Source organism: Sapajus apella, unplaced genomic scaffold (genome assembly GCF_009761245.1).
Source record: "Sapajus apella isolate SASKATOON/1434 unplaced genomic scaffold, GSC_monkey_1.0 scaffold36, whole genome shotgun sequence".
In the NCBI taxonomy this organism is placed as follows: domain Eukaryota; kingdom Metazoa; phylum Chordata; class Mammalia; order Primates; family Cebidae; genus Sapajus; species Sapajus apella.
The window spans coordinates 2154121-2182075 of record NW_022436976.1 but is presented as its reverse complement, the minus strand read 5'-3'; the positions used below and the strand labels follow the sequence as shown (position 1 = coordinate 2182075).

At 40.6% G+C, this 27955-nt stretch overlaps 2 protein-coding genes across 5 annotated transcripts in view; one reads left to right on the top strand and one right to left on the bottom strand.

The window, feature by feature from the left end:
• The window catches only part of SPATA1 (spermatogenesis associated 1), a 75550-nt gene extending 59766 nt beyond the window's left edge, over positions 1-15784 (top strand). Inside the window, exon 13 of one of the 3 annotated variants that reach the window (XM_032296419.1) lies at positions 14659-15784. The gene's annotated coding sequence lies outside the window, so the exon portion shown is untranslated. Of the gene's footprint in view, positions 1-4710; positions 5153-8780; positions 8982-14658 lie in introns of those variants that run through there. The other 2 variants (XM_032296417.1, XM_032296418.1) reach the window with 2 other exon arrangements.
• On the bottom strand, positions 1-26640 carry CTBS (chitobiase). 2 transcript variants are annotated; one of them, XM_032296422.1, is made up of 7 exons: positions 26438-26640; positions 14055-14193; positions 13426-13634; positions 8761-8932; positions 6723-6820; positions 6254-6427; positions 1-650 (listed from the first exon to the last, which is right to left on the bottom strand). In XM_032296422.1, the coding sequence occupies exons 1-7, from the start codon at positions 26594-26596 to the stop codon at positions 450-452; spliced, it is 1152 nt and encodes a 383-aa protein (XP_032152313.1). In that variant the 5' UTR covers positions 26597-26640; the 3' UTR covers positions 1-449. The 2 variants fall into 2 exon arrangements, with proteins under 2 accessions (XP_032152313.1, XP_032152314.1); XM_032296423.1 differs by having other exon boundaries at positions 6266-6427.
• Between the last annotated feature and the right edge of the window lie 1315 nt (positions 26641-27955).

Genomic DNA, 27955 nt, shown 5'->3' with positions numbered 1-27955 from the left:
TTGTAGTTTTTAAATTTAAGGTTTATTAGGAGTTTGGGGGAAAAGTATAGCACAAAATGCTTTTCAAAGACGGTTTTTAAAACTCTAAGCAAACAATTTCCACTTCAAATTATACACATTTTAAAAATCGGCATAGATTTGTAAGCATATATTTTACTATAATGAAGCAAAATACGGCATAATGAAATTCTGAGAGCAATTTTTCCTAATTATAGTTTGAAAGATCTAATAGAGGAATATTTAATAAGTAAGCTGACTTGTTTCTTGCTTTTATGTTCCTGGAAAAATACATTAATATGTATTTTTCAAATTCAAACAAAACATTTCTTTATTCTTTTTTTTTTTTTAGTATGCCAATAACTAAAGTGTATAGCAACATAACAAAAAATGCAAGAAACTAGATCTGTTTATACTATTTTAAAAAATCTTACTAGTTTGACAAAAGACGTTCATCTCTGAAACAGCTTTGGCTTTAAGACTTCCCACATTTCTTCAGCTTGCTGTTTGGCTACAGCATCTCCAGAGTAGTCAAGACAATTTGCATTCCACATGCCAATGCCCCGTAAGCCATAGTTTTGTATATATGTTGCCTTTAAAGAAATACTCTGAGGGTTATCATACCACACTTGATGAAAGTGGCCAGCAGGATCCTATATAAATAAATTAAAATGGAAATTTAAAGTATTTAGTACAATTCAGCACCATAGGAAAGGGAAAAATAAAAAAAGTACACAGTACAGTAAGAGAAAAGTTTCTTAAATCCAATTATTCAAAAAGGATACAATGAAATAAAATTTTTAGGGCATAACACTTTCCTACTGTATAATCCATTGATTCTATGTTTGATACAAATGGTCCCCAACTTACAATGATCCAACTTACCATTTTTAGACTTGCGATGGGTTTATTAGGGTATTTCATTTTCAACCTGTATTTTTACGGTTTTATTAGGACATAATGCAATCACAAATCAAGGAGCATCTGTACCTTCTAGGTATTATTGCTTATGGCACTTTTAATAATGTCAACAATCACACAAAGGAGCCTCCTAATAGATTCTATTTGAGCTTCTCATGTCCTGCAATTCTTTCCTTGCCCTTAGCCAATGATTATCAGCCAAGATGTACATCTGAATCACTTGTGGAGCTTTTAAAATACAGATTCCTGGGTCCCACACCACGTGAAACCTATTAAATCAAAATCTCCAGGGTTAATGCTAGAACATATATTTGTTTTGTTTTTTAATGTTTCTTTAGATAATGCCTGGTATGTAGCCAAAGTTAAGGAGAATCAGTGCTCTGGTCCTCTAAAACCAGCTTATGTGCTTATTTGTATTCGCTGTAGTTGCTAGAAGGGTGCCTAGCTAGGAGCTCTACAAAAGATTTTGTTTAAGATGAATCATCCAATTCAAAAGATAATGGCAATGGAGGAGAAAAATACATTCCTCTCTAAGTCTTAAGGATTCATTCTAGGAGTCTGTTAGGTCTGCACTTCATTGGTGACTTAACACACACCTGATATAAGCCATAAATTAGATTCTAGTCTCATGCTCACCTTCCACCCTAAACAGTCCTTCTGCCCAGAATCAACTATGTCTACCTAGTATTAACACAGTCTCTCTTAGTAGGCACATGAGCTATTGGAAAGGGAAAGGAGCAGATCTAGGAAAAAGCGTAAAGGAAGGTGAAAAACATAGGCAATAAAAAAATAGATAGACCTGCAAGTAAAAATAATTTAACTGTAACTAAAAATAATTTACTTATTTTTATACACATCTAGGAAACTCCTTAAAGGTCTTTCTGAATTGATGCTAGCAATATTTACGGCAGCACTCCTGGAATTAGAATAGTCTCTTAAGATGACCACTTTGGAAGAAATTAAGTCATCTGGTAAATGAATACACTGTGGCATATTTAAATATAATAGATTCATTGTAATTGAGCATATCTCAGTCTATATCTTATATTCCATTCTTTAACATTTTTAGAACTAGACAAAGCCATGCATACTGTAGTAATAGTTGTGATTCATTATTAAAAGGCAACTTGTAGAAGTTGTACTTAAATATGACAGATTGTTGAAGATTCAGGGGCAAACCCAAAGACATATACCTTTGAATTTTGCCATCATTCTAGCTAGTACTTTGAGCCTTTTTGATATTAAGAAATTCAAATGTCTCAAAATTGTGAAGGATCAAAGGGCAAAAACTAAGCACATGTAAGACTGATTTATGCATGGTTAAGGCACATTTGCCTTCCAGAATATTGAGTCCAAGATGAGCTGCTATTGCTGAAGCAGCTCAAAAGAGTGATTCTCTTCAAACAAAACAGAAACTTGATTCATGTTGCTATAGAATTTTGCAATGAATAAAAAAAGAGGAAGGAAACAGTTATAACTAGATTGTTTTCAAAGTGCCATTAAATGGTCTTCAATGCTCACCAAAATGTTTCCTTAATTCTAAGACCTTAACAATGTGTTGGCTGGGTGAGGTGGCCCAAGCCTGTAATCCCAGGCCTTTGGGAGGCCAAGGCAGGCGTATCACTTGAGGTCAGGAATTTGAGACCAGCCTGGCCAACTGGTGAAACCCATCCCTACTAAAAATACAAAATTAGCCGGGCTTGGTGGCTCATGCCTGAAATCCCAGCTACTCGGGAGGCTGAGGCAAGAGAATCACTTGAACCTGGGAGGTGGAGGTTGCAATGAGCCGAGATTGTGCTACTGCACTCCAGCCTGGACAACCGAGCAAGACTCTGTCTCAAAAGTATTTCTACTTCAGAAATGTTCAAGTAAAAAGCAGTGTCACTTTGTCTCTCACTTTAAATCAAAAGCTAGAACTGATTAAGCTTGGTAAAGAAGGCAAGTCCAAAGCCCAGAGAGGCCAAAAGGTAGGAGGCCTCTTGTGCCAAATAGTTAACAAAGTTGTGGATGCCAATGAACAGTTACTGAAGGAAATTACAAGTGCTACTCCAGTGAACACACAAATATTAAGAAAGTGAAATGGCCTTATTGCTGATATGGAAAAAGTTTTAGTGGTCTGGATAGATCAAAGCAGCTATAACATTCCCTTAAGCCAAAGCCTAATCTAGAGCAAGGTCATAACTCTCTTGAATTCTCTGAAGGCTGAGAGGGCTGAGAAAGCAGAAGAAAGTTGGAAGCTAGCAGAGGCTGACTCATGAAGCTTAAGGAATGAAGCCATCTCCATAGCTAAGGTTATGTTGCAAGGTGAAGCAGCAAGTGCTAATGTAGAAACTGCAGCAAATTATCCAGGAGATATTTGATAAAGGTAGCTACCCTAAACAGAATTTCAGTGTACACAAAATAGCCTTATATTGGAAGAAGATGATGCCATTTAAGACTTTTCTAGCTAGAGAGAAGTCAATACCTGGCTTTAAAGCTCAAAGTTCAGGCTGATTCTCTTGTAGGGACTAATGCGAGTGGTTAAGTTGAAGCCAGTGCTTAATTACCATTCAAAAATCTAGGGCACTTAAGAATTATGCTAAATTGACTCTGTCTGTGATCTACAAATGGAATAACAAAGCTTCGCTGATAGCACACCTGTTTACTGAATATCTTAAGCCCACTGTTGAGACCTACTGCTCAGAAAAAAACAAAGATTTCTTTCAAAATATTACTGCTCATTGACATTGCACTTGGTCACCCAAGAGCTCTGATGGAGAATACACGATGAATGTTATTTGCATGCCTGCTAACACAGCATCCATTCTGCAGCCCATGGAACAAGGAGTAATTTCAACTTTCAACTCTTACTAATTAAGAAATAATTTAGTAAGGCAGTAGCTGCCAAAGACAGTGACTCCTCTCATGGATCTGGCCAAAGTAAATTGAAAGCCTTCTGGAAAAGATTCACCATTCTAGATGCCATTGAGAACAGTCATGATTTCTGCATGAGAGGAGGTCAAAATATCAACATTAACAGGAATTTGGAAGAAGTGGGTTATAACTCTCATGGATGACTTTGAGGGGTTCAAGGCTTCAGTGAAGGAAGTAACTGCAGAGGTAGTGGAAATAGCAAGAGAAACAGAATTGTAGGTGAATCCCAAAGATGTGACTAAATTGCTACAATCTCATGATAAAATTTGAATGGATGAGGATCTACTTCTGATAAATATGCAAAGAAAGTGGTTTCTTGAGAATGGACTCTATTTCTGGTAAAATGTTGTGAACACTGTTCAAATAACAGCAAAGGATTTAGAATATTCCATAAACTTATTTGATAAAGCAGCAGCAGGATTTGATAGGATTGACTCCAATTTGGAAAGAAGTTCTTCTACTGTGGGTAAAATGCAGTCAAATAGCATCACTTTCTACAGAGAAATCTTTTGTGAAAGGAAGAGTCAGTTGATGTGGCAAACTTCACTGTTGTCTTGTTTTAAGACATTGCCAGGCCAGGCACAGTGGCTCACGGCTATAATCCTAGCACTTTGGGAGGCCAAGGCCGGTAGATTGCCTGAGCTCAGGAATTCAAGACCAGCCTGGGCAACACGGTGAAACCCCATCTCTACTAAAATACAAAAAAATAATTAGCCTGGTGTGGCGGTGTGAGCCTGTAGTCCCAGCTACTCAGGAGGCTGGGGCAGAAGAATTGCTTGAACCCAGAAGGCAGAGGTCGCAGTGAGCTGAGATCACGCCACTACTCTCCAGCCTGGGTGACAGAGCAAGACTTTTTTTTTTTTTTTTTTTTTTTTTTAGAGACAAAATTGCCATGGCCACCCCAGCCTTCAGCCATCAATGTCAAGGCAAGACCCTCTTCCTGCAAACAGATTATAACTTGCTAAATGCTCAGATGATTGTTATCATTTTTAGCAATAAAGTATTTTTAAATTAAAATGCGTACTTTTTTTTTTAGACATACTGCTATTGCACACTTAACAGACCACAGTATAGTGTAAACATAACTTTTATATGCATGGGGAAACAAAAAATGCATATTGCTTGCTTTATTGCTATATTTACTTTACTGTGGTGGTCTAGAACTGACCCTGCAGTATCTCCAAGGTATGCCTGTATATGTAATTGGTTACCATAGCTTTAACAAACTATATCAATGAAACACTGTTCCTTTGCATGTTTCTAAGAATGCTGTGAAACAAGATTCTATGTCAAACATTAAGCTGCTTTATGTATTACAGCACTTCTCAAATCCATTAAGATAATGATTGTTATAAATCTCCAAGATGGGCACACAGTATATAGTATTTTTCTAAATATATTTGGCCATATGTATTTTGTACACATGTGCATCTGTGTGTGTAATATTACCAGTTCCCAGAACAGAGTAATATAAATACTGTTTAGGAAAGACAAGATTACAACACACTCTAGATTTACTAATAGGTATATACTTTCGGTTCTAAAGTTTAGAAAGCTCTACACTAAAGCTCTCTGTTTAGTTGATATACAGGCATACACATATATATCAATTATTTATTACATGTAGTGTTTGCAGTCATTTTTTTATAAATGGATACCAGACCATTAGTCAAGAGTATAAATCCTTGCTGAAATTAAATCATTTTAGTACTCTTTTTTAAAGTAACAATCTGAAATACATTCAAAGAGGATTTGTACTTAGATTTTTGAGCTGTGGAAGAACATTTATAATGCTAAAGGTAAATTATGAAAACTATAACTTTTCTTTGCCACTTTGATATAGCAATTCCTAGTTATTAAACACTACTTGACAGAATTGCTAATCATTTAGTGTATTTCTTCATGTTTCCTTTATGCAATATTTTTGTAATTTTTGACATTGCTTATAATTTATAAAATAAATTGAAAATGATACAGTTTTTCCTTTGTAAAGTCGATTATGACACCTCTTCTGTTCTCAGCCTCATTCCTCCCTATGTAAGAGTCTCATCAGGATCTGTAGGCCACTTTAAAATGGAGGCTTTCAGAGATGGAAACCAATTTTGGCCCAAAACCCTTTCGAAATCAATAGTCAACCTAACATAATTGTCAACTATTAAATCCTGTTTGTGATATGCACATTTTTATGACATCATCTAAAATGACAAGTGGCCCAAGCAGAGTAGATTCACTATTAGTAAAACTCCAATTGCTTGCCAGGGAATTAAAGTTTCTGATTACAGAGTCAAAGACAAGTTCACTCATGTAAACAGCAGTCTACATGTTATGCCCTAAAGGAAAACTGAAAGACATTCTTGATATCAAACATCTGATTATGAAAATAAACAATTTTGAAAAGTAACAATAAATGCTCATAACTTATGAAAGATCTTACTTTATAGTTATAATAAGGAGCTTGCTGATCTTGATCCCATTGGTTTCCAGAAATAGAACTATTTATTTGTTTCATGATCATTTTGTAGGGCACCTGCCGTCCTGCAGCATCACTACAAGCAGCTCCGCGGAAAGGGACTTTTGCAATGGTACAAACACGATCCTAGAAATGCAAAAGTGCTATGTTACAGATTATCAATTATGCAATTCTTAAAAGTCAAAAGCATAAAAATTATTTAGAAATAAAACATATACCATAAACTATATAAAGGTTAAAATAAGTTTCATTATTAAATGAAAATGTATGATAATCATAAGCTTTCATGGAATTAAGTAAAAATAAATATTTTTTATTTCAAACTATATTTCAGAACTTCTAAAGTTTATATAATGAAAACAAAACAGACTCTTAAATATAATAGAGAATAAAAATTATGTAACAAATGACCTGTTCTTACCTCAGACAGATTCAGGCAGGTATAATCATAACCATACCAGGGAACACCCATTACAAGTTTCTTAGGATTAATGCCCATCTTGATGTAGTCATTATAGCCTAGTCAAGCAGGGGAGAAAAAGCATATTTGTTTCTCTTCATATGTCAATGTGTTCATACAAGCTATGCAGCCATTCATAATCTGTTTGTAAAAACAAATACATTAATATAAAATACTAATAATGTTTAATGTGATGTTATAAAACATCTTTTAAGAACCATAAATTCTATATATTGCTTTCTAAACCATTTCTCTTTGAATAAGATAAAACATTCAAAACAATTAAGATCATATTGAAATAAAATATTCACGAAATCTAATTCGAGAAAGAATGACACATTTTAGGAAGGCATACTAATTGTATCTATTAATTGCCAAAGCATGATATATTTGATATTCTAGATTCCAAAGTTTCAAAAGTTTTACAAATCTTTACTCTCTAGCAGTGATGGTCTCAGTTTCTTAGAAAGTACAAGTGTCCCACGTTTTACAAATAGTCTATAAGTATGAATGACAGCTAGGGATAAGAAATGTGTCATCTGTAAATAAAGAGAAAAATAAACAAATCCCTGAAACTATCAGTCCTTTTCTTGCCCAGTGCTGCAAAACATGTTTTTCCATCAAGACATATTCACTGGATTATCTGGAATGTTGAGGTAAATAACTTTATTACTTTTCAGAGCCTTTAATGTTATTGTGTACTATTGAGTAACCAAAAATGGGGTGGGGTATGCATCGGTTCCCAAACATTGGTTTATTTAGTTTATTTGATTCATTTATGGCCTGAACTCCTGAGGGGCCTCATGTGATCTTCCCACTTCAGCCTCACAAGGATTGAACCTTTTATTAATAGAACACAATTATGTCTTTCCTGAAACACAGTTTGGGAACCCTGAATTAATAATTACTTTGTAATTTTAGTAGAGTAAGTTATTTTTCAACTTTAAATAGATGTGTGGCTAGGCACAATGGCTCATGCCTATAATTGAACCACTTTGGGAGGCTGAGGTGGGAGGATCACTTAAGGCCAGCCTGGGCAACATAGTAAGACCCCATTTATTTAAAAAAAAAAAAAATCTTTTTTTAAATTAGCCAGGCATGATGGTGTATCCCAACTACTCAGGGGGCTGGGTGGGAGGATCACTTTAGCCCAGGAGGTTGAGGTTACAGTGGGCCATCATAGTGCCACTGCAATCCAGCCTGGGCAACAAAGCAAGACTCTGTCTAAAAAAAACAAGAAAATATTAGCTGGGCATGACGGCACATATCCATAGTCCCAGCTACTCAGGAGGCTAAGACTGAGCTCAGGAGGTTGAGGCTGCAGTGAGCCATGATCGTGCCACTGTACTCCAGCCTGGGGGATGGAGTGAGACCCTGCTTAAAAAAATAAAAATAAAAAATAACAAAAGAGCAAGCAACTTGACTGATGGGATACAAATCAAACTTTGAAGAGGATAATGCAAAGACTACATCATATGAATGACAGGTCAAAAGTACTCAAATTCTAATACGAATATAATTTTTAACTTATCACAGATACTAAAAGAAGTTAATGCCTATCCTATTAATCATGCAATGAAGATACCCAACCATAACCATCTTGGCTATTATTTAACACTGATTATTTCAACAAAAATATCCTGTCAAATTCTAAATAAGCATGTGATTTTATGACAAGAATATTGGACCTGAAATGAGAATACCTGATTGAGCCCCAACTATGTAATACTTAATAGTTATGCAATCATGAGAGGTTAATTCGTTTTCTCTTGTCTATAGAAGGTTAATAATAAATATACCTATCCCACAAGATTGTTGGAAAAATTAAAATGTAACAACTTTTTGTAAACTTTAAAGCTTTCAATTAAGTGATTTTTAAATATTTGAAGCAAGCTGTACAATTGAAAAAGGCATACAAATAACTTAGAAATACTAAAAACATCAATATTTTAATTTCTAGAATATTACTAATATTATTAATAAATGTTTAGAGTCTTACCAGTCAGTGTCTGATTATAGGGAGCATTGGCTGCTGCAATACATTCTGACCAGATCTGACTTTGTTCATCATAAGACATCACGAAGAGGAAGTCACAAGCATCTGCAATTCCAGTATAATTATAGCATCTTCTGTCTATGTTCTTTGGAGACCAAGCAACATCAAAAGTTACCTGTGGAAAAAAATTTTACTATTTTATCTAACATGATCGAATATGCATATCATGTCAGATTTTTAAGATTATATATTTTCTTACCTTATACTACACAAGGAAGAACTCTTTACAGTATATGAATGTAGAGTTTGACACACACAGAACTTGAACCATTCTAAGAAATATTCTTTTGCTTACACTTGACTGACTCAGACATATATTTGGGCATACAGTATGTGACCAGGGGCAGGATACTATATAGAAGATGGCCTTCAAACTCAAAATTGTCTTCAAACGCTAGGCTGGTACTTCAGCTGATTAAAAGAAGCAGGTATAGTGACAACAGGGTATGGTAATGTCCCTGAGCAATTAGAGAGTAAAGGCACACTAGAAGAATTCAAATACAAAAGTTTTTAAAATATTGGGCAGGTTAAATGTGTCACCTGTTGGCACAACCTGACTGGGTTGCAAGTTTCGGCCCCTGATTCACAATCACCTTATACGGTAGGTTTGGCCCAGTATTATTACAGTTAGACAATAGTAGTGTCATGGCCCACAGGTATAGATTAATCAACTAAAAATGTTGAACAAATCATTTAAATAATATTTTATGGAAATATTCAAATAAGTGTTAAGTAATATATTTATTTTTGTGGTTTCTTTTTTTTTTTTTTTTTTTTTGAGGCGACGTATCGTCCCTCTGTCCCCCCTGGAGTGCAGTGGCAGGATCTTGGCTCATTGCAACTTCTGCCTCCCAAGTTCAAGTGATTCTCCTGCCTCAGCCTCCCAAGTAGCTGGGACTACAGGCACGTGCCACCACGCCCAGCTAATTTTTTTGTATTTTTTTTTCTTTTTCTCGCCACTATACTAACGAGGAATTTTTTTGTATTTTTAGTAAAGATGGGGTTTCACCACGTTGGCCAGGATGATCTCAAAATATCTTGACCTCATCATCCACCTGCCTCAGCTTCCCAAAGTGCTGGGATTACAGGCATGAGCCATCACGCCTGGCCTTTGTTTTTTTGAGATAGGGTCTCGCTCCGTCACCCAGGCTGGAGTGCAATGGCGCGATCTCTGCTCACTACAACCTCTGCCTCCTGGGTTCAAGTAATTTCTTGCCTCAGCCTCCCAAGTAACTGGGATTACAGGCATGTGCCACCATGCCCAGCTAATTTTTTTGTATTTTTAGCAGAAATGGGGTTTTGCCATGTTGCCCAGGCTGGTCTCGAACTTCTGACCTCAGATGATCTGCCGCCTCCTAAACTGCTTATAGGCATGAGCCACTGCACCTGGCCTTATCTTTCATTTTGAATGGTAAGTCAGCCTTCAATAAGAATGTAACTCTTTACTGCCTTAACCAAATATTAATTAGCCTTATTTTATGTGTACAAATGTTCTAAAATTCCAGTAAAGGTTGTTTTTTCCCCCTTAATTAGGCATTCAGTAAACACTGATTATTTTAAAAACTGAGATACTTTAGGTAACATTTTAATACTTTGAACAATTTATTCTAGCAAAACTCTTTTTAGGACTTCCTCAAAGTTCTCTTTATAATTCTCTGAGTGTTACCACTTTACAGTTATAAGCTTTGCTCAATAGTTCTCCAACAAAACATGTTATGAAATAAAACTTTTAACTATTGGATCCTATTTTATCACTGTCTCCTGTTACAAAATGGGATGTATATTATCATAATAGAGAAAAATAAATAACTACATCTAAGCAGATAATTTTCAAATTCATTTTGTAAGAGTATTTTCACCAGGATTTTCTCTCACAATCTCATATTTTTGAGAAGGTACTATTAGACAAGAAAGCAAAAGACTTGGGTGGTAATATCAGCTCTGTTATAATTAGGTCTATATTACTGCTAATTCACTTAAAGCATCTGAATTTTTCCACCTATAAAAATGAAGGTGTAGAAAGAATTCTTCAAGGCATTTATTTCTAGCTCTTTAATTCTATGACCACAATTCTGTAAACTAAATTTATCATCTTATCCCCAAAACTCATTCTCCCCTCTAGATTTTCTTTTTTTTTTTTTTTTTTTTTTTTTGTTGGTTACCAGTTTAAAAATTTTTGGGCCATTTTCTCATTCTTTCTTCAAAAATCTAACCTCACATTTCCCTTTGGGTGGCCTCTCACAGTTGTTCTGCTCCTTCCTTTCTATTACTTAATTAATACGTATTTATTATATACCTGCTGATTTAGGATTATGTCATCATCCAAATCCAAATTAAATCCCTTGATACTGTATTGTTCAGTTAGTAGTCCTTACTGATATTCCTTTCTCTTCTAATTTTACATACTCCTACAGAATAATCTCCCCAAACACCATTTTACACACATAACCCATTACACACAAAATAAAATGCACAGTCCTCAGTGTGACATTCTGGATCTTCCACAATCTGGCCTACCTTTGCAACTGTCCCACTAATTGACCTAACATGAATGTGACATGTAGCCCAAATGTAGACATGAAAAGAGATATTCCTACTGCAAGGATTTTGCCCAATCTCTTCCTCCCTGCTCTTTCACTCAGCTTAATCAGGATTGTCAAATAGGTTGTTTCCCACATACTCCACACATCAATTCTAACCTATTAGTAATAACTATCTAGAGAATGAAGAAAAAGTTTCTAAGCCCAAAACGTGTGATGAGAAGGGGTATGGTGGCCTGTATGCCAGGTATTTGCTATTCTTTTTTTTTTTTTTTTTTTTGAGACGGAGTTTCACTCTTGTTACCCAGGCTGGAGTGCAATGGCGCGATCTCGGCTCACCGCAACCGCCGCCTCCTGGGTTCAGGCAATTCTCCTGCCTCAGCCTCCTGAGTAGCTGGGATTACAGGCACGCACCACCATGCCCAGCTAATGTTTTGTATTTTTAGTAGAGACGGGGTTTCACCATGTTGATCAGGATGGTCTCGATCTCTTGACCTCATGATCCACCCGCCTCGGCCTCCCAAAGTGCTGGGATTACAGGCTTGAGCCACCGCGCCCGGCTGTATTTGCTATTCTTAATCTACGTTGTACTCTTCTGACAAGTTGAATTCTATACTCACAAATCTTCCCTATTTGCATAAAACCAGAGAAATGTCAGTCCTCATATCACTTATTTTAGCAGTAATTCTCAAATTATTTTACCTGTTATTCTTCAAATTCATGATGACCAACTCTACCAGAATCACTAGAACACTTGGTAAAAATATAGTTCACTAAGCTCTATCCCAGACCTACTGAGTCAATCTCAGTGACTTGGTCTGGATCTGCGTTCCCACCCAAATCTCATGTTGAATCATAATTCCCAATGTTGGAGGTAGGGCCTGGTAGGAGGTGACCGGATTACAGGGGCAGATTTCCCCCTCTGGTGCTGTTCTCGTGATGAGTTCTCATGAGATCTTGATTGTTTAAAAGTATGTGGCATTCCCAACTCTCTCTCTTGCTCCTTCTCTGGCCATTTGAAGTGCTGCTCCCTCTTTGCCTTCCACCATGACTAAGTTCTCTTGAGGCCTCCCAGAAGCCAAGCAGATGTCAGCATTATGCTTCCTGTATAGCCTACGGAACTGCGAGCCAATTAAACCTCTTATCTTTATAAATTACCCAATCTCAGGTATTTCTTTATAGCACTGTGAGAACAAATTAAAACAGGATGTTTTAAACAGGCACTCTCAGATAATTCTGAGACAGGTTTAGAAATCACTGGTTTATATTACTCATAATGCTCTATACTGGAATAAACTTTTAAGCATTCGGTTAGATATCAAGGAGCTGGTCCTGTCTTCAAAAACCTGTCTAGCCTATTAGTTCTTAACCACCAATGAAACTTTTTAAAAATGACACATATACATATAAACACGTTTACTTTTCTTAAGACCTATGGTTATCCTGATATGTGGCCAGGTCTGAGGATCACTGATCTGGGTTCACATCATCCTCTGTTACCCATCTGTTGCTTGGCAAGATGCCTTGTGTTGTTACCTTCTGCTCTAATCATGTTCATTATGGCAGTGGGGAAGCACACTGCTTATTGTCATAGCTGTCACAAGTTCTGTGTAGTTAGTCCTTTAAGCTTTACTGGGCCTTGGGTGCAAGTAATTCAGAGACTGTGGGGCAAGTGATATACTTCCCCAGAACTACCTCTACTCCTGGGTTGTTTCTGTCCTGCATTGGTAAAAGCTGGTTAGGACCCCTTGATTCTTGTTCTCCCGTTGCCTAATACTTCTAATTGTGCTACAAGGCAAGTAGTGAGGCAATCCCAGTGTTGTATTTTGATGTGAACAGATAATAGATTTAGTGCTTTAAAATTCCTTAAATAAGTGATTTTTGTTCAAAGTGATTAAAAATATATATATAAATTCCTTAAATAAGAACATCAAAGGCTCCAGAGAAATTTTTTAGGAAATAAGTGCTGAAACTCTTTCCCATTGCATAAGATTATATTAGTTATACCCTCATGAGTATATTCTGATATGGAAAATCTGAGGTTTCAAAAAAACAAATGGATTTTTACCTGTGATCCCTCAATTTCACGATGGAAAGAATCTGTAGTTTCTTTGACTAAAGCAGTTAATGCATCGTATTCAGGTGATGAACAATTAACTTCTTGCTCTATATCTAGATTAATTCCATCCATATGTTGTATTTTGACCAAATTAAGTTTTTGAGCTATCCAGGATGCTCTGGAACCAGGATCAATTATATCCTTCAAGGATACATCTCCTGTGGAAGAAGCATATATCATTTGAACATGTATGCAAAAACATGTCATTATTTTGGAAGACTAAGCCCCTAACTGAAGTTTTCCAAATGGAGAAAGAATATACCAAAGTAACAGAAAGCCATTACTCACAAATCTCCACAAAAATTGTTCTCAAGTTAGAAGCAGAAATTGTGGACCATGATTAAGTAAATGTCATCATGCTAATTTGGTAGTCACATTTCATTCAAAACCATACAGTGGTTTAATTCTTTTAAAAAGATCTATATTTGTGAAATGAATGAGATAGTATCTAAGATCAATTATAGGATCTTAACAAAAACAGATAAACATTAAAGGAATTTTTTGGAAAATTGGGACTATAGTAAGTGATACAGAGAAATTTCTCAATTGCGCGACACATAGATCTGGTAACAACATACCTTTAAGTACCACTCTGGCTCCTTTCGAATGAGCGTAGCACATAAGTTCTGAGTCATATTTTCCAAATGCTGCCACAGTTGTAATCTGTGACCAATCATAAGATTTCCAAGTTTTCTGTCCAACATCAAACACAAAGACCTGCCAGAACAGGGATAAGCACCATCATTTAAATCAAGAATATTATACTGACCATCCAAACTAGCATTCATCAAACACCACCATGCACCAAACACTATGGTGGCAGTGAGGGTACAACAGTGAATAAGAAGTAAGGGTCCCAATATAATTGGTGGCAGGGGTAATTAGCCAGGCTGGGAAAGAGGGGAAGTATGGGCCAGGAAGGAATAGTGGCAAATGCCAAGGCCTGGAGGCAGAGACAGTGTGGTGGTTGCATAATTAAATATTTAATATGGCCAACATCTAGAATTTGTGGAGAGAGCATAGTGAAGGATCAGAGAGTGGTAGGGCACGGGTTAAATCATTAAAGGCCTCATAAGCTGTGTTGAGAAGTTAGTACTACTACCTTGTTTATCTTGAGGTAAAGGGAGAGAATAAAAGCATTTTTAAAAGGAGAAGGTATGCATTTTACAAAAATATTTTCAGCTGCAGTGGGAAATGGATTAAAGATAGACCAACACTGGAGGCAGAATACAGAAGCTGTTGGAGGAATCCAGGTAAGAGATGATGGTCACCTCAACTAAAATTGTGGAGCAGTGGAGTTAGTGAACAGATCTGGAAGATCCTAAGAGGCAAAATTGACAGGACTTTGTGACTAATCAAATGAGTAATCAGAGAAAAGTTTGATAGTAAGTTTCTGGCTACTGCAGATGAAGCCATAAATACTACATTTACTGTTGTTTGTTTGGTGAAGCTAACTTCTTAAAATAGTACTTAGGTCAAATTCTAAGGCAGCTGATGTTTCTCTGGTTATTTTCTTCCCACAGTTAATTCTAGAAGCACAGAAGGCTCACTAATTATTTTATTCCAAGGTATTAATTCATTGATTCAGCAAATAGTTACTGAATTTCCAATAAGGTACAAGGAGAGTATTTTGCTAGGCTCTAAGGAGATAGAGATTGATGAGAGAGACCAGGTCCAGTAAGGAGTTAATTACTTAATTACAACGGGTACTAAGGACTGTAGGGGTTGTAGGGGGCCATGCCAGTATATTAAGGGGACCTGCTAGCCGGATGAGGCAGGAAAACTTTTCTGAAGATCACACACTTTAGGGGAGGGCTGAAATCAGCAGAATGATGGAAAAGATGTACTTACGGACAAAAGATTGCATTCTCAACTAAGGGAAGAGAAACCCAAAGGTTGCTATACCTCAGGAGAATTCTGAGATTGTAGAACTGAAAAAAGGTCAGTGTAGCTACAGCACAGAAATCCTGCAATTATGTGGACCTGGATAAAACCCTTAAGGTCGGTAGTGGCAAGATTAAGTGGGACTTCCTAGACCACTGAAGATTTTGTATTTTATCTTGGATCAGCGGGAATCCATCAGAGTTTTAATTCAGGGGATCTGCATTACAAAAGAGAGCACTGGGTCCTTGTGAGGGAAATGAATGAGGGAGAGGCAGTGTGGACAGTAGAAGTGAAAGTTAAACCAGGCATTTCTTAATTTTCTCAATTTTTTTTTTTGACTTTTCAGAATGAACTATATGTATAACTCATTTTGCTGCTAAGCAAGTGCCCATTGAAATAATAAAGATTCAGAATGTGAAATTAAGTGGTCCACTGTTTTCAGATTCATATTTCTATCAAACCTTCTATTTTAATTCTGATAATTAAGATTCTATTTGTTTAAGAAAATACTAAGAGCCTCTGATATAATACAAATCCTTAAAAAAAAAAAAAAAAAAAAGCTGGGTGAACTAATTGAAAATTGCAAGGTGCTTTGAACTGGCTGCACCATGAGCTACACCATGGTCAAGCCATGGTGACCCCTATGACCCGCACATATATCTCCAGAAAAGAAAAAAGAATAGCTAGCTCTGCCATTTTTCTTGCCTCAATCGTTCCTGCCTTACCTGATAAGCCAATCTTGTGACACTGGACCTTGGATCTTGTGACACCCCCGCCCCCACCCAGTGACACCCTCCCAGCTTGCAAAAAATCGCCCTGAACTGTAACTTCTGTAACTTTCCACTGTCTACCCCAAACCTATAAAATCAACTCCTATCCCACCGCCCTCTGCTGACTTGGGACTTGGCCCACTCACACCCGGGTGAATAAACAGCCTTGTTGCTCACACAAAGCCTGTTTGGGTGGTCTCTCCATTCAGAGTGCGCTTAACAATTGGTGCCAAAACCCGGGACAGGGGTACTCCTTTGGGTGACCAACTCCCTGTCCCCGCTCTTCCTCTGTGAAAAGACCTACCTGTGACCTCAGTGCATCAGACCAGCCCGATAATCCTCTCACCACCTTTAAATCTGGTAAGCGGTCTCTCCCTCTCTCTCTTCCTTTAAATCCTCCTCCTTCTAAATAGAGAAAAAAGGAGACAAGTCTCTCCCTTTCTCTTTATTCCTTTAAATCCTTTTCCTTCTAAGTAGAGAAAAGGAGACAAGTCTTGGAGACTAGTCTCTCCCTCTCTCTTTTCCTTTAAATCCTTCTCCTTCTAAGTAGAGGCAAAGGAGACACTTTTTATCCATGCAGTCAAAAACTCCAACGTTGGTCACAGCCTCAATTAGGGAAGATGCTCTTCCCTTGGTGTCTGGTCAATAGCGGGGTCACCTGCCTGATCACTCACCCACGTTACAGCCCAGGACTCAATCAGGGACTCTTACTGAAAACCCTGGTAGCTGCTCACCCCTCGTCTCTACTCTTTTCATTAAAACATATCTCCTTCACTATGGGCAATATTCCACCCTTGATTCCTCAGTCTTCGCCTCTAGCCTGCATCCTAAAAATACCTAAAACCTCTTCAATTGTTGCCCTATCTGAAACCTAAATGTCTCATTTTTTTCTGTAACATGGCCTGGACTCAATACAAATTAGACAATGGTTCCAAATGGTCAGAAAATGGCACTTTCGAACTGTCCATTCTGTGAGATCCAGACAATTTTTGTCCACGAATGGGCAAATGATCTGAGGTGCCATATGTCCAGGCACTTTTTACACTCCAGTCTCTCCCTAATCTCTGCTCTCAATGCAACCCTTCCCAATTTTGCTTCTCTCCCTTCCATCCACCCCTCCCCTACCTCCACCAGTGATTCAGAATTTTCCTTGTCCATCGACCCTTCCGACCTTTCTCCTCTCCGCCTGTCCAAACCAGAACCTAATCCAGATCCTAACCCCCCACCAGAGCCTCCCTCCTCCACCTCTGCCTCCAACCCACCTCCTTATACCCCTCCTTGTCACCTTTCCACCTCATACCCTGTCCAGCTTACAGCTTAGTCTCGCAACTAACTCCTCCGCCCTTGCCCAACAATTCCCCATTCCAGAGGTGGCTGGAGCCTAAGGCATAGTTAGAGTTCACGTTCCTTTCTCTTTATCCAATCTTTCCCAAATCAACAATAAGGCTCCTTTTCATCAGATCCCACTAAATATATACAAGAGTTCCAATATCTCACCCAGTCCTATAACTTAACTTGGAGCAAGTTAAATGTCATCTCACCCCAGAGTAGCGGGACAGAGTTTACACCTTGACCCAATCTTACGCTTAAGACTGCTGGCACCTTGAGCCCAGCCTACAGGAAGGTACTAGGACAGTTCCCCGGGAAGATCCCCAATGAGAATACCAGGCAGGCTCCCCCAGTATAGCCAGGTGAGATTACATGATCTCCTGCCTCGTTGAGGGATTCAAAAAATCAGCATATAAGGTTGTTAACTATGACAGACTTCAAGAAACTACCCAGGGCAAAGACAAAAATCCAGCCCAGTTCATGGTGTGTTTAGCAGCCACCCTCAGGTGATTTACTGCCCTGGACCCCGAAGGGCCAGAAGGCAATCTTATTCTTAATATGCATTTTATCACTCAATCTTCACCCGACATTAGAAAAAAAACTCCAAAAACTAGATTCTGGTCCTCAAACCCCACAACAGGAATTAATTAACCTCGCCTTTAAGGTGTTTAATAATAGAGAAGAAGCTGCCTATCAACAGCATTTTTCAGAATTACAAATGCTTGCCTCCACTGTAAGTGAAACTCCAGCTACACCCTCGGCTCCAAAACACTTCACAGTGCCCAAACCATGGCGTCCAGGCTCCTCTTCAGGACCTCCTCCCCCAGGACCTTGCTTCAGATTCCAGAAAACTGGCCACTGGGCCAGGGAATGCCCACAGCCTGGGATTCCTCCTAAGCCGTATCTCATGTGCAGGACTCCACTGGAAGTCAGACTGTCCGACCCACATCACAGCTGCTCCTAAAGCTCCTGGAGCTCAACCTCAAAGCTCCCTGGCTTAACTCCTTCCCAGATCTCCTCAGCTTGGCAACAGAGGATTGATGTTGCTCAAATGTTCGGAAGCCCCCCTGGACAGATGCTGAGCTTTGGGTAACTGTTACAGTGGAGGGTAAGTCTGTTCCTTTCTTAATTGATACAGGGGCTACCCACACCACACTGCCTTCTTTCCAAGGGCCCATTTCCCTTCCCTCCATAACTGTTGGTATTGACAGCCAGACTTCTAGACCCCTTAAAACCCCCCAACTCTGGTGCCAAATCGGGCAGCACTCCTTTACACACTCCTTCCTAGTTATCTCCACCTGTCCCATTACTAGGCTGAGACATCTTAACAAAATCTGCCTCCTTAACTATTCCGGGACTACAGCCACATCTCACTGCTAATCTTCTCCCTGATTCAAAATCTCCCTCACAACCCCCCTCACATCTCTCTACCTCAACCCAAAGGTATGGGAAACATCCGCCCCATCCCTGGCAACCGATCACATACCTCTTACCATCCCATTAAAACCTAACCACCCTTACCCCACCCAGCATCAGTATCCCATCCCACAACAGGCTTTAAAAGGCCTAAAGCCTGTTGTCACCCATCTGTTACAGTGTGGCTTTTTAAAGCCTACAAACTCTCCTTACAATTCCCCTATTCTACCTGTCCAAAAACCAGACAAATCCTACAGGTTAGTCCAAGACCTTCGCCTCATCAGTCAAATTGTACTTCCCTTTCATCCTGTTGTACCAAACCCTTGTAACCTCCTATCCTCCATACTCCCATCCACAACTTACTCTTCTGTTCGTGACCTTAAAGACGCCTTTTTCACCATTCCCTTATACCCATCCTCTCAGCCTCTTTTAAGCCTTCACTTGGACTGATCCCAACACCCACCAGTCTCAACCACTTACTTGGACCATTCTGTTTCAGAGATAGTCCACACTATTTTGGTCAAGCCCTTTCCCAGGACCTACTCTCCTTCAGTCCATCTGCCTTCCACCTTATTCCATATGTGGATGATCTTCTTTGAAGTCCCTCTTATATATCCTCCCAGCAAGACACTCTCCTGCTTCTTCAACTTTTATACTCAAAGGAGTACCATGTGTCCCCTTCCAAAGCCCAAATTTCTTCCCCATCTGTTACCTCTCTTGGTATAATCTTTCACCAGCACACACATGCTCACCCCGCTGACCCTATCTGTATCTGGTTAATCTCCCGAACCCCAACCACATCCACTTAACAACAACTTCTCTCCTTCCTAGGTGTTGTAGGATACTTTCACCTCTGGATACCAGGTTTTGCCCTACTAGCCAAACCACTTTATAAGCTTACAAAAGGGAACTTAGCTGGGCCCACAGACCCTAAATCTTTCCCCCATTCTCCCTTTCGTTTGTTAAAGAAAGCCTTGGAAACAGCCCCTACACTAGCACTTCCCAACTTTACACGGCAGAAGTAAAACACTGCGCAGTGGGGGTTCTTACACAAGACCCAAGCCCACAACCTGTTGCCTTCTTGTCTAAACAACTTGACCTCACAGTCCTAGGCTGTCTGTCATATTTACGCACAGCGGCCACTGCGGCTGTAATACTTCTAGAATCCCTTAAAATTACAGGTTGTGCTCACTTTCTATAGTTCATACAACCTCCAAAGTTTAGTTTCTTCTTCACACCTTACACACCTACTTTCAGCCCCTCGCCTTCTCCAGCTTTATGCACTCTTTATGGAAGCCCCCACCATAACCCTTGCTCTCAGTCCTGAGTTTTACCCACCCTCTCAATACCCAACACAAACCCCAAACCCCATGACTGTATCTCCCTAATCAATATAGCATCCTCCCCATTTCTACATATTTCTCTCTTTCCCATTCCAGGCCCAGACCACACATGGTTTATTGATGGCAGTTCTTCAAAGCCCACTCAGTTGGCACTGGTCAAAGCTGGTTATGCTCTTGTACCCCACTCACCTGTTATCAAGGCTGCCACACTGCCCCCCTCTACCACTTCCCAACAAGCTGAACTTACTGCCTTAACTTAGGCTCTCACATTTGCAAAAGGGTTACACATCAATATTTACACTGATTCTAAATATGCCTTCCACATCCTTCACCACCATGCTGCTACATGGGCAGAAAGAGGTTTTCTTACTACACAAGGGTCCTCTATTATCAATGCCTCCTTTTAAAAAAAAAAAAAAACCCTTCCTAAAACTGCTCTCCTTCCAGCCAAAGCTGGAGTCATTCACTGCAAAGGGCATCAAAACCCATCAGACCCCATTAACCAAGGAAACACCTATGCCGATTAAACAGCTAAAGCAGCAGCTAACACTCCAGTACCTGCCCCTCAGAGCCAGTATTTCTCCTCATCTGTTACTCCTACCTACTGTCCCTCCAAAACCTTAACTTACCAGTCATTTCCTACTGAAGGCAAGTGGTTCTTAGACCATGAAAAATTCCTTCTCCTTGCCTCACAAGCCCACTCTATCCTCGCATCCTTTCATAATCATTTTCACATAGGATACAGGGCTCTAGCCTGTCTTTTAGAACCCCTCATTTCTCTCCCATCATGGAAATCCATCCTGAAAGCAATCACATCTCAATGTTCTATCTGCCGCTATACTACTCCCCAAGGCTTCCTTAAACTCCCTCCTTTTCCTACACATCAAGCCAGGGGATTTCCCACACGAGACTGGCAAACAGATTTTACTCATATGCCTAGTGTCCACAAATTTAAATACCTTCTAGTCTGGATTGACACCTTTACCGGATGGGTTGAAGCCTTTCCTACTGGGCCTGAAAAAGCTACCACCGTTATCTCTTCTCTCCTAATTGATATAATCTGACAATGGACCAGCCTTCATTAGCCAAATTACACAAGCAGTCTCCCAGGCCCTTGGCATCAAGTATAATCTTCACGCCCTATACCAGCCTCAGTCCTCAGGAAAAGTAGAAAGAACCAAAGGTCTTTAAAAAACACATCTCACCAAACTCAGCCTTCAACTAAAAAAAGACTGGACAGTTCTCCCCTCTTGCTCCTCTCAGGATTCGAGCCACTCCTAAAGAACCCAGAGGGTATAGCCCCTTTTAACTCCTGTATGGCCACACTTTTCTGCTTGGGCCTAACCTTAATTTCAGACACCAGTCCTCTTGGTGACTATCTTCCAGTCCTGTAATAGGCCAGACATCAAATCCACCAGGCCACTAATTTTCTCTTACCCACTCTAGAACTCCAGACAACCGGGCATATGAAGACACCCTAGCCGGGAGGTCAGTCCTAGTTAAAAGCCTAACCCCTTGGTCTCTGCAGCCTCAATGGACAGGACCGTTCCTGGTCATCTGTAGCACCCCAACTGCTGTCCATCTACAAGACCCTCCCCAGTGGGTCCATCATTCCAGGATAAAGCTGTGTCCATCAGACAATCAGCCTAACTCCTCCGCCACCTCCTGGAAGTCGCAAGTACTCTCCCCGACTTCTCTTAAACTCACCCATATCCCCAAAGTGGAAGAATAACCCTGTATAAACCTAACATACCTAACACACCTCAGAAAGTCTCTGTTTACATGTCCTGCTCTTGTTTACATTGCCAGTATACACTTGTCCTCCAAGCAATTACAGCTGATATTTCATGGTTTTACACTCAGGCGGCCACCCATAACTCTCTCTTAGAGCAGAGAGAGGACTTTCTATGGCAGGGAACTCTCCAATTCTTCCACCTCGATGAAGTCCTTTTCTTTTATACTCACTCTTAACCTCACTCCCAATCTCCTGCTACCCTCTACCCCTACCTAATTACCTCCAACAAACCATCAGCCTAACCCACTGTCTCCTATTTCAGACCCTTCCTTAGCTAGAGATTGTTGGCTATGCATATCTCTCTCCTCTTTCTCCTACACAACCGTCCCCACCCTACCAGCGGACTGGGCAAACTCTCCCATCTCTTTATACCTCCAGGCGTCCTTCAACAACTCCCACCTGTACACCTCAGAAGAACTCCTCTACTTTCTAGAAACATTCAACAAAAACACCCCGGATATCTCATACCAGTAGGCTGCTGCTCTTCTTCGCACCTACCTACATAACTTTTCCTCTTATGTCAACTCCACACCCCCCAATTTTGGACCACTAGCCATACAAACAACTATCCCTATTGATGCTCACTTACGCATCTCCCGGCAATCACCTAATGGAATTCCCCTAGGAAACCTCTTTGTGTTCCTTTACACTTCACCTCTAAGGCCCTGTAACCCATGTTAACCAAGAAATAGGAACATACCAAATTCACGTTACTGAAAGGCCCTCCCTCATTACTAGCACTCTTAAGAATGTCAATAGCAAGTTTTGCCTAGGTAGGCATTTACCCTCTCTCACCCCATCCTTAGGTGCCCTCCCCTTGTTCATCAGACTCTCCTCCAGATCCCTTTTCCTGCCTGCTCATACCTAAACTTATTAATGAAAGTGAATGGTTACTCATAGATATGAAACGCTTTCTCATACACCAAGGAAACAAGACCTCTCCTTCCACACAATTACCCTATCAAACCCCACTACACCCTTTAACAGCCGCAGCCTTTGCTGGTTCCCTTGATATCTGGGTAAAAGACCCCAGCCCTCCAGAACACTTTCTTACCTCTTCAGTCTACACTTCCAATTCTGCCTCAGCCAAGGACTTTTTTTCCTCTGTGGCTCTTCCACCTACCTCTGCTTCCTAACAACTAGACAAGCTAATTTTCCTTACTCCCAAAATCCAGTTTGCCAATGGAAATGAACCCCTCCCTGTCCCCTTTGTAACTCCTACATGACAAAAAAAGAGTCGTTCCTTTAACCCCCTTGCTTGTAGGATTAGGAGTCTCCACTGCTGCAATCGGGACAGGTACAGCAGGCCTTACTACTTTACCACCACATTCTGCAGTCTCTCTAATGATTTTTCCGCCAGCATTTCAGACATAACTCAAAACTCTATCTGTTCTCCAAGCCCAAGTTAATTCCCTGGCTGCAGCTATCCTCCAGAATCGCCGAGGCCTTGATATACTGGCTGCTGAGAAGGGAGGACTCGGCCTATTACTAAATGAAGAATGTTGCTTTTATCTAAACCAATCCAGCCTTGTATATGATGCCATCAAAGACTTAAAGACAGGATCCAAAATCTCACTAATCAGTCAAATAATTATTCTGGACCTAGATGGCTACTCTCTAACTGGGTATCATGGCTCCTTCCATTGTCAGGCCCCTTAGCCCATTTTTCTGCTTCTCTTATTCAGACCTTGCCTTTTCAGACTCTTAATTCCTACAAAATCGTATCCAAGCTATAACCAATCAGTCAATACAACAAATGCACCTTTTAACAACCCCACTATATCAACCTTTGCCCCAAAATCTCTTGGCAGTCTAAATTCTTATTTTTAGGTCTGCACACCACCCCAATCCCACTCAAAGAAGCCCTGAGAAACATCACCCATCACCCCTCTATACCGCCCCCAAAATTTCACTGCCCCCACAACTTTTTCTAGTTTTCACCTTTTTCCTTTATATTATTAATATAAAAAGGCAGGAATGCAAGGTTCTTTGAACTGGCTGCACCATGGGCTACACCATTGTCAAGCCATGGTGACCCCTGTGACCTGCATGTACATCTCCAGAAAAGAAGAAAGAATGGCAAGAAAGAAGAAAGAATGCCATTGTTCCAGCCTCAACTGTTCCTGCTTTAACTGATAAGCCAATCTTGTGACATTGAACCTTGGACCTTGTGACACTCCCCTCCCCCTGCATCAAATGAAGAATAGATAGATCCTGCAGTGCCCGATCAACCTTGAGACATTCCACCACTGTTCTGGCTTAACTGATAAGCCAACCTTGTGACACTGGACCTTGGACCTTGTGACACCCCTTCCCCACCTCCCACACCTGTTAGCTTGCAAAAAACCACTCTGAATGGCTAGGTGGGGTGGCTAATCCCAGCACTTTGGGAAGCCGAGGCGGTTGGATCACAAGGTCAGCAGATTGAGACCATCCTGGTTACATAGTGAAACTCCGTCTCTATTAAAAAAAGCAAAAATTAGCCGGGCATGGTGGCACGTGCCTGTACTCCCAGCTACTCCAGAGGCTGAGGAAGGAGAATCACTTGAACCCAGGAGGTGGAGGTTGCAGTGAGCCGAGATCGCGCCACTGCACTCCAGCCTGGGCGACAGTGAGACTGTCTCAAAACAAACAAACAAGAAAAAACCACCCTAAACTATAACTTCTGTAACTTTCCACTGCCTACCCCAAACCTATAAAACCAACTCCTATCCCACCGCCCTCTGCTGACTCTCTTTTCAGACTCAGTGTACTCGCACCCTGGTGAATAAACAGCCTTGTCGCTCACACAAAGGCTGTTTAGGTGGGCTCTTCATTCAGAGCATGCTTAACAAAAATATAAGGGGAAAATGCCATGTAGTCTAGTCTTTGTGTTTGAAAAACATAGAAAACGCCAGTAGAGGAAAAAGACCATTTGCCGTGAACATTCATGAGCATAATTTTGCTTCTTTCTATATAGTTGGTTTTCAAAGTGCCCACAGATATTGTCTCACCCACTATTGTTTTTTGTTGTTTTTTTTGAGACAGTGTCTTGCCCAGTCATCCAGACTGGAGTGCACTGGCGTGACCTCAGCTCACTGCAACCTCCAACTCCCGCTCCGCCTCCCAGGTTCAAACGATTCTCCTGCATCAGCCTCCTGAGCAGCTGGGATTACAGGCACCCTCCACCACACCTGGCTAATTTTTGTATTTTTTAGTAGAGATGGGGTTTCACGATTTTGGCCAGGCTGTTCTCGAACTCCTGACGTCAAGTGATCCGCCCGCCCTGGCCTTACAAAATGATTATCAATCTCAAAAAGAGATTGAGAAAATTAAGAAATGTCTGGTTTAACTTTTACAGCTACTGCCCCCACTGCCTCTCTCACCGCACTCGGCCTCAGATTGTTTAAAACTTTTTAATTGGGAGGCCATTATGCTAAAACTGTTCCAACTGCCTTGGATTTCCTGCTTAAGCAAACTACAGCCCAATATAAATAGTAAAGGAAAACTTAAGCTTAACCTATCAGAAACTGCCAACTAGGCAGGAATTTTTCTAACTAGGAATTTTTCCCCAAGTCATAGCTAAATAAGGCAAACAGTCATAGCCAACCAAGTAATTATTTTCCTTTGCTTCCGTGTTCAGCCTATAAAAAGCCCATGCTACTAAAGCAGACCTCTTTGAAATTCTTCTAAGTACTGCCAATTCATAAGCTGTTCTTTGCTCAAATAAACAAGGTTATCCTACTTTGTCTGAAAATTTTCTTTTAATAAGATGTTAGGTTTCCACACTAGGCAGGTTCTCCATAAACACTTTCACCATTTTTATTTCTTCTCCTAAGTCATGTATATATACTTTTTTACTGGCACCTAAGTGCCCATGCCTCAGGTTAATGGACTTGAAGACTTATAAATTGTTATGCAGATAGAAGAAAAACGTACTGAAAGACCTATTTTTACCACTCTTCTTGGGTGGTTTTGAGATGCTTTAAAGGAAAGGACTAGTAGGTATAGAAAAGTAAAGGTAAGCAAAATACTCTGCATTCTAATGTACTGTTGGGAGTGCTGAGATTCTTTCAAACAAAATCCTCATTCTCTTGGAAACACAGAAATGGATTATCCTACCTTGTTTGCTTTTTACACCCAGAGTGCCTCGGCAGAAGCAGAGCAGGGGAATGAAAGGAGCTTGCCTTAGGAGTCAGATTCGGTTTGAACACTCGCCTGCCTAGGCAGGCACTTGCAGGCTGTGAGGCCTGTGAGGAGTTAACCTCTCTGAGCCAGAACTTCCTCATCTATAAATTGAAAGATCCCTAAGCAGGAAGGCCCTCACTGAGTGGTCAAAGCTGGTTTCGGCGGTCACAGCACCTCTCCTAAGGGCTGGGTTCTACTCTTGACAACTTCTTCGTGCCCTGAGGCCCAGACATAAAGGAGCAGGGGAAGGCGCTGACCTCGAAGTCTGGACGGTGGCGGATCGGACGGCAGAGCTCTGGCTCCGGGCACGGGCAGTCGGTCCCGGCCGCGAGCGGCAGCGCCAGCAGCACTAGACCCAGAACGCCGCGGGGCTGGCGAGCTAGGAGGCGCCAGCGTCGGAGCTGCGGCCGGGACATGGCAGCGGGTCGAAGAAGCCACAGCGCGTTCCTAGCGCCTGGGTGGGCGGGGCCTGCTGCGCGTCGGGGAAGGGAGGGGTGGGAGGGGCGGGGCTCCGGGGTGGGGCGGGGCTCCAGGGCGGGGAAAGATTGGGCGTCGAGCGTTGCCGGTGGGTGAAGTTAAGTGGCTGCTGGAGGATCTCGGGGACAGCCAGTGCCTGCAGCTCTGAGAGAGCCGTTCGTGGACTCAAATGGGTATCACCCCTACTGTTTATAATTCTCCCAACAGTCTGCATCTCGTTTTGTAGTGGCTGGTCGGATACTCCTTGTGGAGTCTGAAGGTACAAGGGGATCCCCAAAATAGAGAAATGGGTGTCTTTGGAAGGGCCTACTGAGTAACATGGTTGGAGTAACCAAAAGACTTTTAGAGTAACCAAAAGACTTTTCTTTTTTATTTTGCTAATCAAAAGAAACCTGGAATACGAAAAATTTTTACTTACAGATAATCAGGTCTGAGCTAAGATCACGGTTTGAATTCAAGCATCTAATTGTGACTACTCTCCTGTTAAAATCAAGTAACAACCTAAACACACAAGGACAAAGAGATAACAGCAACAAAATGTTGGAAGCTGGAGAGCACAAGTATGAGTATGAGAGGTAAATCAAAAAAATGGGAGATTAGTCGAAAGCTGCTCAAGGACTCTGACCGCTAGATCCATTTTCCAGCTTCATGTCTCTGGGCAGCTGCCCCCCTTCCCCACGCACCGGCTCCCCACCCTGGCTGAATTTCCCGGAGGGGGCGAATTCTCTGCCGAGTGGGTACTCCACCTAAAACGGAGAATAAGTGGCTTTATGCCAACTGAAAACTGAAACCCCTTGCTAGGCTGATCAGAATCTGATTAACCTAAGGGGCTGAGCAAAGATACTGACCTCAGGGATTTTCTGGACAAATCATATAACCAGATCACCCTACAGTGAAATTCAAAGTCAAAAGCACCGGCTATCTACTTGGAGCTTCCTCTCTTTGCACTTAATTTTTACTTTTAATCATGGACAGCAACCAAGAAAATCCAATAATGTAGAAGGAAGGGACCCAAACAACAGACAAAGGAATACAGAGGAAGGAGATACTGCAGGAAGAACACTTTTTGAAAATTCTCATAGTAGCCCCAGAAAAATAAGATGAAGCCACAACAGGGTGCAATAAAAGGGGTAGGGGATTTTTAAAAAGTTATTGGAAATAAGAAAGACAGAAGTGAAAAAACTATTAGCAGAAGATAACATTAAGGAATGTAGAGCAAAAACTCTGAAAGATAAGAAAATTGGAAAAGCAGTACACAGGGGATGAAATAATTAAATAATTCTTAAGGATGCTTGAGA